Raw genomic sequence first — 20,981 nt, 5'->3', positions numbered from 1 at the left:
TGCGGACTTAGACAACAAAGTTGATAGCAAAAAGTTAAAAGTGGTTGGGAGACTCTAAGAGTTTGCGTGACATCCTAGAGGGATTTGGGGGGGTGGGATGGGTGGTGGAAATAATTCTAGTGCAACTATTTGACTCTTTGATGTGCATGTATAACTGATGACAATCAAGACTAAATTCAAAAATAAAAAGAAATTGAATGTGTGGCTAGGTCTTAGGAGAAGATGGACGATAGGGACTTTTTTTTTTTTTTAGGGGATAGCGTTAAAACAGTCCCCTACTACCACAAATTACGTGGTCGAGATTCCCACATTTGGGGAAGTCACAGAGGTCAGCACATCAGGAGTGCAATGGATGAGCCTCACCCTGGGAAAACCACCTTCCTGATCATGGTATCTCTCCTGCCAGGTAAGTATGATAGGAACATATTTTAATGTGGTTTTTCTATGAAAAGAATTTTAATAAATATCAAAGTGATTGAACTAAATATTTTTTTATTATGCTGATACATGTGCATCAACTCACTATGAGTACTCCATACTTTCTTTATAATAGAGTAATAAAACACTAAGTCTCCCCCAAAAGACTAAAAGAAAAACACAAGCCACCCATTCAGCTAAGGAAAGCAGAAGCAGCTGAGAAGGACTGAACTAAAAGCAAGACAGCTTCCTGAACACTGCTGGATAGGGCATCAGATTACAAAAAGGGAAAACCTAAAGGTCTGTGGAATAATAGAGTGCAGCCAGAAGAAATTTAAAGGGAAAGGAGAAAAAAAAAAAACCTTGACAGAATAATGGCAGCCAATGCCAGAAGCCAGTCCTCTTACAGAGGAGTCGAGTTACAGAATCTCCCTGGCTTCAGAACTGGAAGTAGACCTTGCCCCTTTTAGGAATGGTAAATCATATTAGAACACACTATACTGTCCGTCTGAACAAATATTTGTCAAACACTCAGTAATTGTGACGTCCTTAAGAAATTTCAATTCTGCCACAAGATGAAGAGTAAGGATCTTTTTTAAAGACAGAAAAAATAACCTGTTTTCTCCCCTATTTCTCAAGTGAATGTCATGACAAGGGTCACACTGGTCTACTCTGGGTAGATCACGTGACCATCACTCATTGTCTCCTGGAATGTTTCTTTCCACAATTATTTCTGAATTTCCTGCTATCGTGGATTTCCCTGGTGGCTCAGTGGTAATGAATCTGCTTGTCAATGCAGGAGATGGGGGTTCCATCCCTGGGTCGGGAAGATCCCCTGGAGAAGGCAATGGCAACCCACTCGTGCATTTTTACCTGGGTAATCCCATGGACAGAAGAGCCTGGTAGGCTCTTCCATGGGGTCACAGAGAGTCGGACATGACTTAGCATCCAAACAACAACAGGTCCACTATCCAGTATTGGTTTTAATTTAGATTCAGATTTAATTTAGATTTGAGGACAACTTTTAGATTACATTTATCAGCATTCTTCCCACTGTCCATATTTTACAGATTTCTCCTTAGGCAACAAAAATCTAATTTTAAAGAAGTTTTGTTTTTTTTCCCCTAATTCTCTGAAGAGGGTCCCAGAATCAGATCTTTATTTGGAACTCACAACCGGGCAGGCACCTGATGAGAGTAGAGGAAACCCCATGATCGGTGTTTTATTTGTGAAACTGAAAATGAAAGTCACTCAGTTGTGTCAGACTCTTTGTGACCCCACGGACTATACAGTCCGCGGAATTCTCCAGGCCAGAATACTGGAGTGGGTAGCTGTTCCCAACCCAGGGATCGAATCCAAGTCTCCTGCATTGCAGGCGGATTCTTTACCAGCTGGGCCATCAGGGAGGCCGGTACAGAGGCTCAAAGACCTCATGGAAGAGACCACTAAAGAAGCTGGGGCTGTTATTAACAGCTGGCCCCCACCCACAATCCCTCTGCCTCTCCCCATCAAAAGGACACAACCGCAACCAGGAACAAAATGACTTCTCCTTAACTGGGAGGAACTGTTCAAATGGAAAATAAATTTACCCTGAAGAGGATATCAGGGTTGCCCTAGAGAAGGAAGGAGAAAGCTGTCTTGAGGCTCCTTTCAGGAATTTGCCCCTGGAGCGAGTGGAGGCTTTATGTGGAGTTGAAAGGAGTACACTGGAAGGAAGGAGGCGCCAGGGGGCGCTGCTGGCTCACTGCTGGGGTGCGCTTCTCCGTGCCTGCAAAGAGGAAAGTCCTCAAGGGATAGAGGGCAGCGGCCTGGGGAGGTGTCAGGACACTCACAGGACAGGCAGGCAGTGTCCCCAGCAGAGGGAAGGGGGTACCCGTCTCTCCTGACTGTAGCCATGTTTGGTGACTGTGCCGTCTGGGAAAGTCGAGGAAACCAAAGAGTGAATCAGTCATGCTTCTTGTTTTCGAGGAGCTTTTAGCCTACCACCAACAGTTTTACTAAAACTATATATATATTTTTTTAAATAAATACTTTACATACCACATACCAAAATCATTTCCAGATGGATTAGAGAGCATCTGTAAAACTGGAGGAAAATAGAATCGAATAGTTAATACGAATTTGCAGGAGGAGGAGGTTTCCAAGTTTTTATAAAAGCAGTGAAAAAATGTATAAAGGAGATTGTCAGGTTTAATTATATTAAAATTATAACTTCTGTATATTAAAATGTGAATAAATAAAATATGAACAAGGTACTGAGAAAAATATTTAGCCAAAATGTGACTGGGAAAAAAGGTTAATTTTTTTTTCTATAAAGAACACATAAAAATAAAACTAAAAAATTATCATGCCCTAATAGGGAAACAGAAAAAAATCTTGACAAGTCAATTCATAATAAAGAAAATACATTTAGGACACAAATATTTAAAAAAAGGAAAATATTTCACAAGTACTGAAGAATTGCAAATTAAAAATAGTGTCTTAAAAATACATACCTGCACAAAATCCTTACTGCTAATGAAGTTGTGGCAAAACAGGATCTTCCATGCACTGCTGGTGACAGGATAGGATACAATAATTTGGAAAGTACTTGCAGTTTGGCACTGTATATCAAGATTCTCCAAAACATTTATATTCACTGATTCAATAATTATGTCTCTGGAAATCCATCTTACCAAATGCTAATTAAAACATAAAAGAAGCAGTTTGATGAACAGAATGTTCACTCAGGGCCATTTATTCTGGAGAAAAATTCAAAACAAGGTAAATATCCAAAATGATTAAATAAATTACAATACACAGTTGACTCAAAATGTTATGATGGTCATGATAATATGAAAATACTTGTACTACATCATTAAGTGAATGAGGAAGAGTCTAAAACTTTGTATTAGTTCATTACCTTTTAAAAATCAACACATTTTTCATAAAATATACAGACAAAAAGACTGAAAAGTTTTGTTTGTTTGGGGCTGGTTGTCTGGGGAACTATGAATGTTTCTTTTCTTCCTTTTTTAAAGCTCTTCTCAAATTTCTAAAAATTCTTTATAACATAAACATTTAAAAATGAAAAGTCACAAAAATCACTTGCATTTCTATACATTAACAATGAACAATCTGAAAAGAAAATCAAGAGAACTACTCCATTTGTAATACATCAAAAAGAATAAATACTTAGGAATAAACCTAACCAATGACATAGAAGACTTATACCCCGATAACTACAAAACGTTGCTGAAAGAAATTAAAGAAGATACAGATAAATAGAAAGACATCTCATGTTCATGGATTGGAAGACTTTAATATTGTTTAAAATGCCTATACTACTCTATCTACATATTCAACATAATCTCCATCAAAACCTTGATGGAAAATTTTCAGAAATAGAAAAATTCATCCTTAAATTCATAGGGTATTTCAAGGGACCTCTGATGACCAAAACAATTTTGAAGAAGAACAAATTTGAAAGCCTCACACTTCCTGTTTCAAAACATTACAAAGACCCAGTAAGCAAAAGAGCATGGTACTAGCATAAAGACAGAGAAATCGACCAATGGAATACAATAAAAGAGCCCAGAAATAAGCCCTCACTTATACTGTCAAATGATTTTTGATAAGGGTGCTGAGACCACTTAGTTGGGAAAGGACTGTCTCTTGACCAAATGGTTCTGGGAACTGGATAACCTCATGCAAAAGAATGACATGGGACCCTTATACTATATGCAAAAATTAAGTCAAAGTGGATTAAAATCTAAACATAAACCCTAAAACTATAAAATTCCTAGAAGAAAACATAGGAGGAAACCTTCACGATATTGGACTTGGCAATAATTTCTTGGATATGACACTAAAGGCATAGGCAACAAAAGCAAAAATGAACAAATGGGACTACACCAAACTTCAAAACATGTGCACATAAAAGGAAACAAAGTGAAAAGGCAACCTAGGGAATGGAAGGAATTATTTGCAAGCTGTGTATCTGATAACGGGTTACATTCAGGATATATGACAAACTCCTACAATTCAACAACTAAAATCAAATAACTTGAATTTCAAATGGGCAAAGGAATTCAGACACCCCCAGAGGAGATATACAAAGCATATGAAAAGATGCTCATTATCACTAATCATCACAGAAATGCAAATCAAAACCAAAACAAGGTATCGCCTAACATCCATTTGGATGACTCCTGGCAAAATATCCCAAAATATCAAGTGTTGAGGATGTGGAGAAATTGAAATGCTTGTGCACTATGGGTGGGACTGTAAAACTGTGCAGCAGTCTCTATTGAGTATTCTTTTTAATATTTATTTGTTTATTTGGCTGCTTCGTCTTAGTTGCAGCACTCAGGACACTCAGGATCTTCACTGAGGTGCAGACTCTTTAGCTGTTATGCATGGGCTTAGCCGCCCCACAGCATGTGGGATCTTAGTTCCCTGACCAGGGATCAAACTTGCGTCCCCTGCATTGCAAGGCAGATTCTTAACTACTGGACCACCAGAGAAGTCCCCTCTATTGAATATTGAAACAGTATTGAGGTTCCTAAAAGAAATGTAAAAAGGAACTACCATGTGATCCAGCAGTCCCACTTCTAATATATATAAAAAGAATTGAAAGACAAACTGTGGTTATTCAGACTGGAGTATCTGGCAGACATTTCCTAGCAAATGAATGAAGTGAGCCCATCAACAAGGAAAACAATCAGTAGTCAGTTATCAATAATAAAAATCTGGGCTTCAAGCAAAAATTCAAACTATGGAAAACATGTAGCTGCCACCATGAACTTGAATCACAGCATCCCAATACATAACGACTTTACTGTAGTGATGTTAACAGATGTGACATTTTAAAATTATATAATCAAACATTTAGAAGAGCTGCATAAGCCAGTGAATCAATATTTTCCAAAGGACCAATGCACAATGTTGCAAAATTATGCACGAGTAAATGTAAAAGATCCATTCAAGGTACTAGTGTGTGTGTGTGTTAGTTGCTCAGTTGTGTCCGACTCTTGGCCACCCCATGGACCGTAGCCCGCCAGGCTCCTCGGTCCATGGAATTCTCCAGGCAAGAATACTGGAGTGGGTTGCCATTTCCTTCTCCAGCAAGATACTAGAGACTGATGTTTTTTTAATGTAAGAGAGTACAAAAAGGTCAGGGATATGGTTTCAGATTCCGACTGTAACTAATCTTTAAAAAAATATTACTGGGACTTCCCTGGCAGTCCAGTGGTTAGGACTCTGCTCTTCCAATGCAGGGGGTGCGGGATCAATCCCTGGTCAGGGAACGAAGGTCCCACATGCACGAGGTGTGACCAAAAAATAAAAATTAAAAAAAAAAAAAAAACAGGGACTGCAATAAAAATTGAGATAAAAGCAGAAATCAATGAATCAAAAGACTAAAATAAAACTTAAAAAAAAAGGAAGAAACTACCACTCACCCAGCTTTGGTATATCAAAGACTATCCATGAATATCTGAAAAGATAATTAAAGTTATCCTCCTTTTACCAGCTACATATCTGTGCCTCTACAAAAACAGAGTATTATGACAGACTGGATGCAGAAAACAGATACGATATTTCTTCCTCTATTACACCAGACATTAAAGAGATTTGCAAAAATGTAAAAACAGTGACACTCTTCTCACTAAACTTTTTTTGTTATGGAAAATATCCTTATTTTTCATAAAAATATGTGGTGCCAAAGAAGCAACTCTGAAAGTTTTTCTTGCATGCCCTACAAAAGTTTACAGAGTAGGGTGGTAATGGGTGCCCTAAAGATTTGGTAGAATGCATGCTTTTTTGAGAGGTAACTATAAACTTTAACTTTTTAACTATATACTTTCTATGGTAGTTTATTTGTCTCAGTCTCTCTTTTCTGGAGTCAGTTTTGGCAATTTAAATGTTCTAGAACAGTGACTCTCAAACTTTTTGGTCTTAGGAACTCTTTATATGTTTAAAAATTATTGCAGATCCCCAAGAGCTTTTGTTTATGTTGCTTATATCTACAGATATTGGCTATGAAAAGTGAAAGTGAAAGTCGCTCAGTCGTGTCCAATTCTTTGCGACCCCATGAATTATACAGTCCATAGAATTCTCCAGGCCAGAATACTGGAGTGGGTAGCCTTTCCCTTCTCCAGGAATCTTCCCAACCCAGGGATCAAACCCAGGTCTCCTGCATTGCAGGCAGATTCTTTACCAGCTGAGCCACAAGGGAAGCCCAATACTTGAATGGGTACCATATCCCTTCTCCAGCAGATCTTCCCGACCCAGGAATCAACCCAGGGACTCCTGCATCGCAGGTGGATTCTTCACCAACTTAGCTATCAGGGAAGTCCGGTATTTGTTATATAATAGAGACTAAAAATTGGGAAATTTAAAAACATTTACTTATTTAAAAATGGTAACAGTTTTAAAAATATAGCAATGAATAAATCTGTATATTCGCAATGTTGCAGTTATCTGTCGCTGAACAGAAAAGCTGCCACACAGTGGGCAGATGAAAATAGCACACGGTTATGATCTCACTTCCTGCGGATCGGGAATCCAGGCAGGCTCAGGGGAGACCCCGCTCAGGGTCCCTTGTGAAGGCTGCACTCAAGCTGCAGGCTCCTGCAGGGGGAAGAGGGCTCCCAACACCCAGAGTACCTGGCAGCATCTCAGTGCTTCGGGGCTGTTGCACCGGGAGCCTCAGCTCCTTGCTGGCCACAGATGCCTTCATTCCCTGCACACACGCTTCTCCATCCAGTGTCTCCCGTGGGGATAGCTGCTCCACCAAAGCTAACGACTGGGGGCCAGCAGGCCAGGGATCAGCACCTTAGTTAATCTATTCGTGGAGGTGAGAGCCCAGCACTTTCCCTGAAGAGGAGGGCATGATCACAAGGACAGGAATTGCAGGTGGGAGGGCGAGCATGGGGGGTCTCATCAGAGGGCGTCCCCATACAGGAGCGACGGGGCAGAATTCACCCGTGGTGAGAGCCGGGGGCTCCAATCTTCTCACAAAGGAAGGCAAGCTGTAGAAATCTTCCCTGGTGGTCCAATGGCAGAGACTCTGCAGGCCCAATGGAGGGGGGCCCAGATTAGATCAGGACATCGGACTCACAAGGTGTGGCTATAGAAATCCTCTGCAGGCGACCTGTGAGAGCTAGAAATTCTTCAGGTTAAAACATGTAACTAATCTTTACCAAAATATTACTGGGACTTCCCTGGCAGTTCAGTGGTTACGACTCTGCGCTGAGTAATTCTTCAGGTTGAAACAAGAGAGTAGCATCTCTAGGCCTGCAGGCCTAGGAACAGGAGGATTAAAGGGAGGAGGGGCGTACTGAGGCCCAGAGGGCCCGGCATTCAGCCCCACCCCTACAGAGAATTCCCTGAGCTCAGCAGTTTAATAAGATTGAAAATTACCAACCCCGAAGCAGGCTGCACATGTATCATCGTCAGTGAGAAGACCTTCCTGTGTCCTTGGTTCTTTTCCACTGCTCACTCTGTGGACCAATGTTAATGAGCAAATAGAGTTAACTGACTGTGACTTCTATGGAATTTAAAACTAAAACTTGGAAGAGTTTTTAAAAAAATGAAGATTCTTGGGTAAAGAAGATGTGGTACATCATACAATGGAGTATCACTCGGCCATAAAAAGGAATGAAATAATGCCATTTGCAGCAACATAGACAGACCTAGAGAGTGTCATACTGAGTGAAGTCAGTCAGACAAAGACACTTATCATATAATATTTCTTATACTGTAATCTTAAAAAAGGTACAAATGAATGTATTTACAAAACAGCAATAGACTCACAGATGTAGAAAACAAATTAGGGGGGAGGGATGAATTAGACTGTGACGCAGACACACTACTATATGTAAACTACAGAACTAATGAGGACCTAGTGTAGAGAACAGAGAACTCCACCCAATAGTCTGTGATGACCTACATGGGGAAAGGACCTCAGAGAGTAGATATATGTAAATGTATAATTTTATTCCCTTTGCTATACAGTGGAAGCTAACATTGTAAATCAATTCTACTCCAATACAAAAATGTTTTAAATGTAGAGTCTACCTTAAAATGAATCTCTACAAGGAGAGCAAACCAGTCAATCCTCAAGGAAATCAGTCCTGAATATTCATTGGAAGGACTGATGCTGAAGCTGAAGCTGCAATACCAGGCCACCTGAAGAACTGACTCACTGGAAAAACCCCGATGCTGGGAAAGATTGAAGGCAGGAGGAGAAAGGGACGACAAAGGATGAGATGGTTGGATGGCATCACCAAGGATCACCAACTCGATGGACATGAGTTTAAGCAAGCTCCAGGAGTTGGTGATGGACAGGGAAGCCTGGAGTGCTGCAGTCCATGGGGTCGCAAAGAGTCGGTCACAACTGAGTGACTGAACTGAACTGATCTTAAAATGGACACATATGAGTAGCTCAGTGAAATTTCTGACCTCAACTAGAGTGAAATCTATTAAGCCCTTCTATGTCATTTTCTTTAACATAAGAGGATTTTAACCTCTCAGACATTCTAATGCTACTAGTGATGAAGATTAGACTAACATACACTGAGAAACAGGGCTTCCCAGGTGCCTGCCAATGCAGGTTACACATAACAACGCAGGTTTGATCCCTGGGTCGGGAAGATCCGCTGGAGGAGAGCAAGGCAACCCACCCCAGTATTCTTGCCTGGGAAATCCCACAGACAGAGGAGCCTGGTGGGCTACAGTCCATGCGGTCGCACAGAGTTGAACATGACTGAAGCTACTTGGTACACACGCACAAGGAGAAATAGTACAGGGTAGTAGCCAAGATGCAGCCTCTGAGTTCAAACTAGACAGCGTGGGTTCAGACAATGGCTTTTCCTGTGACCTTGGGCAGGTCACCTAAGCTCAGCTTTCTCATATATATAGAATATGAATCCAAGGTTGACATGAGGATCAAACAAATGGATATTCACACAGGTAGTCCATTTCCAATAGTGTTGGCTACTGTCATGTAGGTGACAGTACACACTAGGTGCTCTGATCCCCAGCTGTAATCCTAGTAAAGCGGGAGCCTCCTTTCCACACAACACAGGTGGACACAGACCAAGTTTTTATTCTTTCTGTTTCTGGTTTCTATTCTGAAATTTCAGAGTGAGGAGTTTTCACTGCAATTTAGATCAAAAATTAAATAAAATAGTGTCTAAGCAGAGTCATCCACATTCGGCAATCTATTTTTATTATTTTCTTTCCACGCGTACACATGGGCACCATGAACTGAGTTGTTTTGAACTGTTGTTAACTTCCTTTTGGAGGTAGTTTGATGACACTGTCATTGCAGCAAAAGACCAGCAGATGGCTGTCCACAAAAACACACAAATACCTGCAGGAAAAGGCTTTACAAGATAGTTTCCAAAGAACTGCAAAAATTAGTGCAAGAAAGCTATGGATGTCATATTGAAAACACAGACTTTGAAACGGTCTTAAGAATACTTTTTAACAGACTTGGTTGCCAAGGGAGAAGGGGGGTGGGGAGAGATGGACTGGGAGTTTGGGATTAGCAAACTATGATATGTAGATGAATAAACAATGAGGTCCCGTTATATAGCACAGGGAATTTCAATCAATATCCTGTGATAAACCATAATGGAAAAGAATATGAAAAAGAATATATATGTATACAACTGAATCACTTTGCTATACAGCAGAAATTAACACCACATTCTAAATCAACTATACTGCAATAAAAAATTTTTAAAGAATACTTTTAAACTTGAGACAAAAATTTAATTCTATTCTTCACACAAAAATCTTTGTCACACTGCCAGAAGAAGTATCTACTGGGGTATAACCTTCCCAGAGGGCAATTTACTTAATGCCAAAGTATTTAAAATATGTTTTTCTTTGATGAAGCCATCAAAAAATAAATATACCTAGTCATTGATCTAAGATATTAAGCCTGAGCTAAAAAATCTGTCTACAGCAGTGGTTCTCATTTTGGGGCGGTTTTGTCCCATGGGGGACATTGACGATATCTAGGGACGTGTTTGTCACAACTAGAGGGGAGGGGCTGGGACAGGCATCCAGTGGGCAGAGGCCAGGATAACCCCAGACATCCTACAACACACAGGACAGCCCCCCTCAACAGAGATTCAGGTGGCCCCAAATGTCAACTGTGCTGGGATTGAGACACCCTGGACTAGAACATGTGCCTCTTGTACTGTTTTTGTAAGAGTGAAGCAGTGAAAACACCTTAAGTGTCCAAAACAGAGGGCTAGCTGTGTAAATGACGAAATGACTCACCCATACAAGACAGTTGTTAAAAGGAATGTTGCAGAAGTATAATTATTGTGACAAAATATTCTGTGGATAAAGCTTACTGAACTGTATATGCAGTGAAGTGAAGTGAATTCACTCAGTCGTGTCCGACTCTTTGCGACCCCATGGACTGTAGCCTACCAGGCTCCTCAGTCCATGGAATTTTTCAGGCAAGAGTACTGGAGTGAGTTGTCATTTCGAGCCCACAGTTTAAAGGGCTATATACACAGCTGAGGGTGTAAATAGGTGGTCTATCTCTGAACATAGCATTCTGTATTTTATTCTTCTTTGTGCTTATCATTAATCTTTACTTTTTCTTCAATGAACATCTTACTAATATTAGAATATTACAACTTTAATACAAATTTGGGTACCGCAGCAGTTGATAACTTTTGAGAGAAAAATACAACAAAATGTTTGAAACTAAATGTTATACTTCAAAACACTGATATATTTCATTGCATTCATCTAATATCTCAACCAGCTGTTTCCTTAGTACCAGTCACATCAAATAATTTTTCCCATAAATGCTGGGCCATATTTTGCCTTTTCCTATACTTAAATTCTTTTTTATAGTCAGGAAGTCTAAGAATAGATGTACCACAATCACAAATGTACTTCTCAAGCACTCCACCATTGAATTTCTAGCCGTCTTTTGAGCACGTGTTTGTTCAATCTCTCTTGTCACATCCAACTCTTTGCGACCCCATGGACTGCAGCACGCCAGGCTTCCCTGTCCTTCACCATCTCCCAGAGTTTGTGCAAACTCATGTCCCTTTTGAGCACCAGTAAAACCTGAATGCTGCTGTAAGCTTTCTCTAAAGATGCATACTTGGTACTAATGCAGTTGTGATTGATCGCTACCAGGGGAGTTTAGGCAATTGTATTTTTGTCTATTTATGGCTGTTAGCCATGCCCAGGTGGTAAAGAACCCACCTGCCAATGCAGAAGACGCAGGAGACTTTGGTTCAATCCCTGGGTTGGGAAGATCCCCTGGAGAAGGAAATGGAAAGCCTGGAGAATTCCAGTATGCTTGCCTGGAGAATCCCAGGGACAGAGGAACTTGGTGGGCTACAGTTCACAAGGTCACAAAGAGTCAGACATGATTGAGTGACTGAGCACAAGCCATGCCAAGACATGAAAGCCCAAAGTTATGAAGTCTCATTTAGGTTACAACCAGTAAAACAAGAAAGCAGGTTTTTGGATTTTCTGCTGCAAATTCTACTAATAAAGTATTTACAGCCAACGGATGACATTTTAAAATAACTGAACTGAAAAATGTCCAAATTTTAACACTTAAATTGCTTGTTAAATGGAAGCAAAATCTAGAACATATTCTTTGTGAGCCAAAGATAGCCAGGTATTAGCTGTCCCCGACGATCCAGGAAAAAGTCAATGATATTATTCGATCTGTTTCAAGTATAATTTCCCTCCAAGGAACAGAAGAGAAAGGCTCAAGAAAGGCCCCTAACTGAAAGGATCAGATTTGAGTCAGAGCGAATCATTCTTATGCACTCAGATTCACCTGCAAAATAATAGGAGGTTATTGACCCTCACTTCTGCCCTGTATCAAAACCCAACTCACCCATTTCGTCCTACGTAACCACTCTGTCATCTGTAAGCATGTGTGTCCTGACTACCAGGTCAGCCGACCACTCTCGGGGTGTGCACTGTACTCTGTCCCTTATGACTATGAACAGACAGACGCTCAGTATTGGGGAGGTCCTCAGGGATCTCGGCCAGCCTCACTTAATCCCGACAGAGGAGATAACACGCTTTTGAATTGAATCGGGTGGAGGGCCTGGGTGTCCAGGCGGGGGCCTCGGATGCACGACACGCCCCCAGATAAGCGGGCAGCGCGGGGAGCGTTTGCCCTTAGGTCCGGAGGGAAGAACTTCGCTCACGTACTTTCTAGAAACCGACTGCAGATGCTTCTGCTGGCCTGGGAAGCCAGAGGATGAAATATCATGAAAGGATGTTCCAGGCTATGAAAAGTAACTGCTAATTAAAAAAAATAACATGACCAGTCATTTTTCCTGATATCCACGTGAGTTGTGGTCAGAAAAGCTACCGCTTCACAGAGCACGAGTGATTCGGTTTCTACGGGCAGTGGACTTTGCAGGGTAGAAGCCACAAGCACGGGGGCCGGCGGTCGGCGCAGCAAGCGGGGGAGTTTGTGGGGTTTTAGGTCTGGTCGTAATCTCCCCATCACCTCCGCCAGGTGCCCCCGAGAACCGCGCCGCCGTGACTGCACTTCCCGGCGCTCAGACTCCGCCTGGCCGACAGGGGGCGCGCGCAGCCACGCCTAGCCTGCCCCTTCAGGGGAGCCCCATCCCCGGGTCGCGCAGCCGCCTTAGAGCCCGCCGGACGATTCCTCTTCCGGGGCAGCGCGGAGAGGCGTGCGGGACCCGGATGCAAACGCGAGCGCGACTATATAAGCACCCCGCAGGCCTCACGCCTTCCTCTTTGAGGAAGACGCGGTCGCCGCTGCAGCGGAGCTCAGTGCCGCCCGCTCTTGTTCCTGACTCACCGCTGTTCGCTCACGCCGAGGAACAAGTCGGTCAGGAAGCCGCGCCGCAGCCATGGTGAGTATGGGGCGTCCGGGTCGCGTCCTGGAGCAACGCTGGGCTAGAGGGAGGGAACGGGACTCGCTTGTCCAGGGAATGGGCTTGTGAGATGCCGCCAGGAACTGAAGGCTCCGAGCGCTCTGGTCCCCGGACTTGACAGGCTTCTTAAGGGTTCTTTATTCTCACCTGTGTGATACCAGGCCTTTAAAGACACCGGCAAGACTCCCGTGGAGCCAGAGGTGGCCATTCACCGGATTAGGATCACCCTCACCAGCCGCAACGTGAAGTCTCTGGAGAAGGGTCAGTGCGGCGAATTTGGGGGTCTCGGGGTTTGTTCTTGGGCGCAGGGTCGGCGCTCGGGGGCCAGCGTCCTCTTTCAAAAAACAGTTAAGAGTGGTCCACACTCGGTGTGTGCCGTGTTGGCGGTGAGGAGAGAATTGCTGTGTTGACTTACGGTGATCGTTTTATACGCTATTCTGAGCCCGCGGCGGTTCGGCTTTGAGCCGGCTCTTGTGCCATAAGGGAACCAGCTGAAGGATGCTTTTACTTCTCTGCAGTGTGTGCTGACTTGATCAGAGGCGCGAAGGAAAAGAATCTCAAAGTGAAAGGACCAGTTCGGATGCCTACCAAGGTGAGAGTGTCGGGGACAGGAGGTGGAAAATGGTAGTTGGAGAGAAGATGGAGAAATTAGGAAACATAAACTAAGTGAAATGGGAGCACTGAATATGAAATAGAAAACTGAAACAAACTTGGTAAAAATAAACGGTTCTGTTACAGTCCAGTTGCTTTTAAACATGGCTGCTCGTTAAAAACATCTGGAGCTTTGGCGAAAAAAAGCAATACCTGGGCATTTGTATTTTTCAAAAAATTCGAAGGTAATTCTGATGTGCATTTGGGTATCAGAATGCATTTTTGCTTTTTAGGGTGAGGGATTTGGCTGCTAAAAGACTTTTATTTACTGATGCTAACAGTAAACACCCAGAGTCAAATGCTGATAAAATCTGGTACGTGTTAAATATGTATTTTCTGGAGGTAAAACGGTTGGAGGTTTTTGCTGCTGGTGTTTGGTGTGCCTTTGTCACAGTACCAAGGGTCCTGTTGTGACTGAGGGAAAATAGAATTCCTATTAAAAATTGTATCTGGAAAGTATTTATATAAAGCGGGCTGAGGCCCTGGGAGGTTTTCAAATGGAATCTGAAATGATTGTATAAGTGTCCTAGGGAAGCAAAACAGACCATAAATGCTTGGTTTTCATTTTTTCTTGTTGCAGACTCTGAGAATAACTACAAGGAAAACTCCTTGTGGTGAAGGTTCTAAGACTTGGGATCGATTCCAAATGAGGATCCACAAGCGACTCATTGACCTGCACAGCCCCTCTGAAATTGTCAAGCAGATCACTTCCATCAGTATTGAGCCAGGAGTCGAGGTGGAAGTCACCATTGCCGATGCCTAAATCAATCTTTTTAATAAATTGATAATCAGTTGTTAAATCTTGTTGACTTTTATTCATAATACTGACAAGTCTTAGGAATAGAGTTGTGTTATGGAATTGATTCCACTTTTTAAGTAGAATAATCAGAATTACATGGATAGCCTGTGGTGGTTGACCCTGTTTCCATTGTTTTCCAGGCGCCAATAAGCTAGTTTACACATGACAGCATTTGAAAACAGAATTGTGTTAACTGCCACATGAGATCTTGCTGTTGATGAATATTGGGATTTTTGAACATGTGTGTGGGTTTAACTTTGGAACTGTCAGAGGTGCCTGGGATGATTCTAGTGTGACCAGCTGTGGTTAGAAACCTAGTGTGATAAAAGGCAAGAACTCAGAAGCTAGATCTTAATATCTAGCCCTGACTCTTGCTCATTTGTCATAACTCCTTTTAAACTTGGCAAATTTCAGTAAGTTGTGGAAACTTTTATAGATACTGGTTCCTTAATTATATTTTAGATGAGAAAATATACAATAAAATATAAAACAATCCTAGTACTTAGATTTAGGTTGTATCTATAGATACATGTTTTATATATACTCCTTGGAATCACTTTTCAGTTAATATATATAGGTCATTCAGTATGAAGCTAAGTTAAGCATTTATATGTTTAGGGCTGAAAAACACATCTTAGGTCAGATTGCATTTATCCAAACCTCCATTGGCATGATACTGGATAACACTGCCTAGCTCCAGGACCCTGCTTATACATTGTATTCCCATTGTGTAGACATAGAAATCGGTTTTTGAGTTTTAATTTGCCTAATGTTATGAGCCTTAATAGCACAGCTGAATCTTAGTGTGCCCCTGGGTTGAGGATCCATCTTGATGTCCCAATGAAAAGTTGAAGTCTTTGGTGTTTATAATTGGGTGGCTATCCTAAACAATTGTATGTCTATTCTACAAAAGTGTATGACAGGTATATAAGCATTTTAGAAATAATAAAATTTGCCATTCTTAGGATTGCAATAATGAAATTCCTGCCTTTTCTCCCAGGAGCCCAGTCCACTTTGGATTACCTTGTCCAGTGACTTCAGTTAGCATGTGTTTAAACTGTTCAGGTTTCTCTGTGTATCCAATTATGTGCCAGATGCCAGAACCTCATATAACTGTAAGTTGACAAGCCCCCACACCTTATTTTCAGCCTGTTTTCAACCCATGTCCAACACATGCTGCACAGTCATTCTGATATTGGAATTCTCATCCCTAAACACTTCTACAACATCCAAGTGCTTTTTGATTCTGTTTTTTTCCTTCTAGCAGGTCTCCAAAACACCAGATTTTGAAAAGGGATTTTAGTGAAGTAGAACTTGGAGAGATGTTAATGCTAAGGTAACCTATGCTAACCCATTTATAACAACATTGTGCCAAATCAACTTTTAGACTAACTAGCTTGGGAAAACAAAATTTCATTGCATAAGAAGAATCTTACAGTTCTCTTCCTGAGGCCAGCAGTGATTTAACCTTTCTTAGAGAAGCTGGTTTAGTTAAACTGAAGAAGTTGGTAGGAAATCAGCCTGGCAGTGAGCTACTGACTTGCCCTCTAGCCCAATTTTCAGCATTCTCTGCACTAGGAAGTTCTAAAACTACAGTGGCAGTTAAGATCATTAATGGCTAAAGAGTAGGTTGTTAAGCAAAATGTGCCTTCATAAATCAAAAGATACAACTTGCATACAGTTCTGAAATTTAACCAACACATGCCAGGGTGACTGGCAGTTGTCATTTAGCAGTTGTCATTACAAAAGGATAATTGCATTTAAGCCATAGCAATAATACATAGGGCCTGAAATATAGCTAAAACCTGGCGCTTAAAATTCAGGAACTGCCATTATCTTCAATTCCTTTGTTAAGTCACTAAGTTTTGTGGGACTCTGTCACCCCATGGACTGCAGCACACCAGGCTTCCCTATCCTGACTTAACTGTAGCTAATGTAGTACAGGGGAGGTTGCAGTGAACTAACTGGGTTTTTAGTCTTAAGTTCCACAGCTGGTTGGTTAGGCGAATGCTCAAACTACCGTACAGTTGTACTCATCTCACACGCTAATAAAGTAATGCTCAAAATTCCCCAAGTCAGGCTTCAGCAATACATGAACCGTGAGCTTCCAGATGTTCAAGCTGGTTTTAGAAAAGGCAGAGGCAGAGGAACCAGAGATCAAATTGCCAACATCTGCTGGATCATCAAAAAAGCAAGAGCGTTCAGAAAAACATCTATTTCTTCTTTATTGACTATGCCAAAGCCTTTGACTGTGTGGATCACAATAAACGAAAATTCTGAAAGAGGTGGGAATACCAGACCATCTGACCTGCCTCTTGAGAAACCTATATGCAGGTCAGGAAGCAACAGTTAGGACTGGATATGGAACAACAGACTGGTTCCAAATAGGAAAAGGAGTATGTCAAGGCTGTATATATGTATTAAATAGGTTCAGGATCTGGGATGTAAGGTAAACGGGCAAGAAATTCTAGGCTGTGTTGTCAAATATGTTCCAAACTTAATTACCTGGATATGCAGGCTTAATAATATACTTCTTTGAGCCTCAATTTTCATGTGCAAAATGTAAGTACTTGTGTCTATCTCAGGGTCATACTAGGTGTTCCTTTGTCTCTGTGGGAGACATTTTCTAACAAAATCAAGACTGATTTGCTAAGTGCATAGATTTCTCCCATGGCGACCTCGATTCCCACAGGGTGTGGTGCACTGCTGACCAATGGTGTTAGGTGAGATTGCTTACAGGGGATTTGAGCCCAGGACCTGGCTTTCATAACTGCTTCTTCCTTCACCAGACTAGTGAGTACGCAGGTCCAACTCCAAAGCAGAACATGGCAAAGCCGAAGTTTAGCCTTTAGAAACTAAGAAGAACTAATTCTCATTCTAGGTATACTACCTTTCACTTTCATAGCAAATTAGACTTCTAGAACAAGAGAACTTGATCTTTCTGTACGTTTTGTCCTATAAAGTGCTTTTTTTTTCTTTACATAGAACCCACCCACCCCAAAAGGTATTGTTAATATTGAAATCTTCAGAACTTTTCTTGTAAATACAAGTATATGTGATTTTAATCTATTCAATATCTTCTCTTTAGCCATATAAAATTTATCTCTTTAAAAAATACATGTGAGACAAATACTAAACATATTGCTCTCTGTGTATTCTGATTATCTGATATGTGATTTGCAAATTCTCCCATTCTGTAGGTTGCCTCTTTATGTCAATTCATTTTGAGTCAACTTTTGTATATGGTATAAGGTGATTTCTGTAGATGGCTTCATTCTTTTGCAGTAGATATCTGTATTTCTCCCAACACCACTGGTTGGAAGAGACTTTTCTTTTCCCCAGCTGCTTCGTCTTGGCACCTTTGTTGTTTGGAACCTGAGTTGTGTCTGAATCTTTTCAACCCTGTGGACTGCTGCATTTCCTGTCCGTAGGGTTTCCCTGTCCTTCCCTATCTCCCAGAGTCTGCTCAGACTCTTTTCCATTTAGTTGGTGATGTCATCCAACTGTCTCATCCCCTTCTCCTGCCCTCAATATTTCCCAGCTTCAGGGTTTTTTCCAATGAGTTGGCTCTTTGCATCATGTGGCCAAACTGTTGGAGCTTCAGCTTCAGCATCAGCCTTTCCAATGAATATTCAGGATTGATTTCCTTTAGGATTGACCGGCTTGATCTTGCAGTTCAAGGGACTCTCAGGAGGCTTCTTCAGCACCGCAATTCAAAAGCGTCAATTGGCACCCTTACTGAAGATCATCTGACCTTCAGTCAAGGCTGAGGCATCCTTGTGTTCCAGGAATAAATCCCACTTGGTCATGGTGTATAATCTTTTTATTGTGCTGTTGAATTTGGCTTGCTAATATTTTGTTGAAGATTGCCTCAGTGTATTCATCAGAGATAATGGTGTGAGTTTTTTAAATTGAAGGCTTCCCTGGTGGCTCAGGAGTAAAGAATCTGCCTGCAATGCAGGAGGCTGCCTGAAATATAGGAGGCATGGGTTCTGGTTGGGAAAGATTCCCTGGAGGAGAGCAAGGGAACCCACTCCAGTATTCTTGCCTGGGAAATTCCATGGACACGGGAGCCTGGCGGGCTACAGTCCACAGGGTCCCCAGAGTTGGACACGACTTAGTGACTAAACCAAACCACCATAATTGACATATAGCATTATATTAGTTTCTAGTGTACCATGTAATGATTTGATATTTGTATATAATCAGTAGTTTTCTTGTAGTGTTTGGTTTTAGTATTGGAATAATGCTGCCCTCACAGAATGAATTTTGAATTGTTCCCACCTCTTCAGTTTTTTGTAAGAGTTTGAAGAAGATTGGTGTTAGTTTTTCTTCAAATGTTTGGTAGAATTCCCCAGTGAAGCTGTCTGATTGTGGACTTTTCTTTGCTGTTCTTTGTTAAAGCTACTTCAATGTCCTTACTAGTTCAGATTTTTTATTTGTTCGTGATTCAGTCTTAAGAGACTGAATTTACAAATAAATTCTGTATTTCTAGGAATTTATCCATTTTTCTAGGTTATCCCATTTGTTGACATATAAGCATTTATAGTATTCTCTTATAATCCTTTTTATTTCTGTGGCATTAGTTGTAATGTCTTATATTTCAATTCTGATTTTAGTTAAGTAGTTTTTTCCTAGTTAATCTAGCTAAGAATTTGTCAATTTTTATCTTTTCAAAAATTCAGCTCTTAGTTTTATGAATTTCTCTGTGGTTTCCCTATTCTCTATTTTATCTCTGCTCTAATCTTTATTATTTTCTTCCTTCTGCTAACTTTGAATTTAGTTTGTTCTTTTTTTAGTTCTTTGAGATATAAAATTAGATTATTTATTTTTCAAGAGTGTATTGTTTAATTTCCACATATTTGTGAATATTCCAGTTTTTCCTTTGCTATTGAGCCCTAGTTTCATTCCATTGCAGTCATTTGGTATGTCCATTTCTTTCTTCAAATTTAGAAAAATTCTGGCTATCTGTTTTTGGCTATTATTTCTTCAAGTAAGCTCTCTGCATTCCTCCCCACCCCCACTTCTCCTTCTGGAGCTCCTATAATTATTACTTTGATCTGCCTGATGGTGTCCCAGAGCCCCCAAACTGTTTCACTTTTCCATTCTTTATCCTTTCTGCTCCTCTGACTTAATAATTTCAAATGATTGTCTTCAGGTCATTTGCTGATTCTTTCTTCTGCTTGATTAAGTCTGCCACTAAATCTTCCTATTCAGTTTGTTAACTCAGTTATTGTATTCTTCAGCTCCAGAATTTCTTTCTTTCTTTCTTTTTTTTAATAATTTCTGCCTCTTTGTTGATATTCTTATTTTGTTCATCCACTGTTTTCCTGATTTTCTTTAGCTGTCTGTCTGGGCTCTCTTTTAGCACATTGAGCACATATTTGAATTCTGTGTCTGGTAATTCATAGATCTCTTGTTTCTTTAGGGTTGGTTTCTGGAAATTTATTTTGATCAGTTGATTGGGCTGTGTTTGTCCCCCCCCCCCCCCTTTTTTTTCTTGTAAGCCATGTGATCCTGTATTGAAATTTGGGCATGTGAAAAATGGCCATCCCTCCCAGTCTGTTGTTGTTTATTCACCAATTTGTGCCTGACTCTTGCAACCCCATGGGCTGGACTGTAGCTTACGAGGCTCCTCTGTCCATGGAATTCTTCAGGCAAGAATACCGACCGGAATGGGTAGCAATTTCCTTCTTCAGGGGATCTTCCTGACTCAGGGATTGAACTCGCATCTCCTACGTCGGTAGGCAGATTCTTTACCAATGAGCCACCAGGGAAGCCCAGTCTGTAGGGGAAGTCATCTTGGCTGAAGATCTGAGAACCCCTCAAAACTTTTCTGGTAGTATGTCTCTCTGGGCTTGTGTGTGATTTACTAGAGGCATAGACTTGTTTCCTTCTCAGGAGCCTGTAATCTCTTACTCCCTCTGGTGTCTGTCTGTAGTACTGCATTCTCCATGGTATCAGTTCAGTTCAGTCCACTCGCTCAGTCGTGTCCGATTCTTTGCGACCCCATGAACTGCAGCACGCCAGGCTTCCCTATCCATCACCAACTCCCGGAGCTTACTCAAACTCATGTCCATTGAGTCCGTGATGCCATCCAACCATCTCAACCTTTGTCGTCCCCTTCTCCTCCCACCTTCAGTCTTTCCCAGCCCCAGGGTCTTTTCAAATGAGTCAGTTCTTCTCATCAGGTGGCCAAAGTATAACTCCAACTG

The 20,981-nt window shown here is 41.3% G+C and overlaps 1 protein-coding gene and 2 non-coding genes across 3 annotated transcripts; 2 read left to right on the top strand and 1 right to left on the bottom strand.

The window, feature by feature from the left end:
• Positions 1-250: 250 nt before the first annotated feature.
• On the bottom strand, positions 251-414 carry LOC133042926 (U1 spliceosomal RNA). The gene has a single exon (XR_009689628.1). It is a non-coding gene; the product is annotated as a U1 spliceosomal RNA (small nuclear RNA).
• Positions 415-13,138: 12,724 nt separating this feature from the next.
• On the top strand, positions 13,139-14,767 carry RPS20 (ribosomal protein S20). Its single transcript, XM_061123336.1, has 4 exons — positions 13,139-13,295; positions 13,478-13,577; positions 13,835-13,908; positions 14,548-14,767. Exons 1-4 carry the CDS (start codon positions 13,293-13,295, stop codon positions 14,728-14,730), a joined length of 360 nt encoding a protein of 119 aa, XP_060979319.1. The 5' UTR covers positions 13,139-13,292; the 3' UTR covers positions 14,731-14,767.
• LOC133042923 (small nucleolar RNA U54) lies at positions 13,698-13,764 on the top strand. The gene has a single exon (XR_009689626.1). It is a non-coding gene; the product is annotated as a small nucleolar RNA U54 (small nucleolar RNA).
• Positions 14,768-20,981: the final 6,214 nt, after the last annotated feature.

The sequence above is a fragment of the Dama dama genome, chromosome 21 (genome assembly GCF_033118175.1).
Source record: "Dama dama isolate Ldn47 chromosome 21, ASM3311817v1, whole genome shotgun sequence".
In the NCBI taxonomy this organism is placed as follows: domain Eukaryota; kingdom Metazoa; phylum Chordata; class Mammalia; order Artiodactyla; family Cervidae; genus Dama; species Dama dama.
Note: the sequence above shows the minus strand (reverse complement) of the source record. Positions and strands in the feature narration are given on the sequence as shown.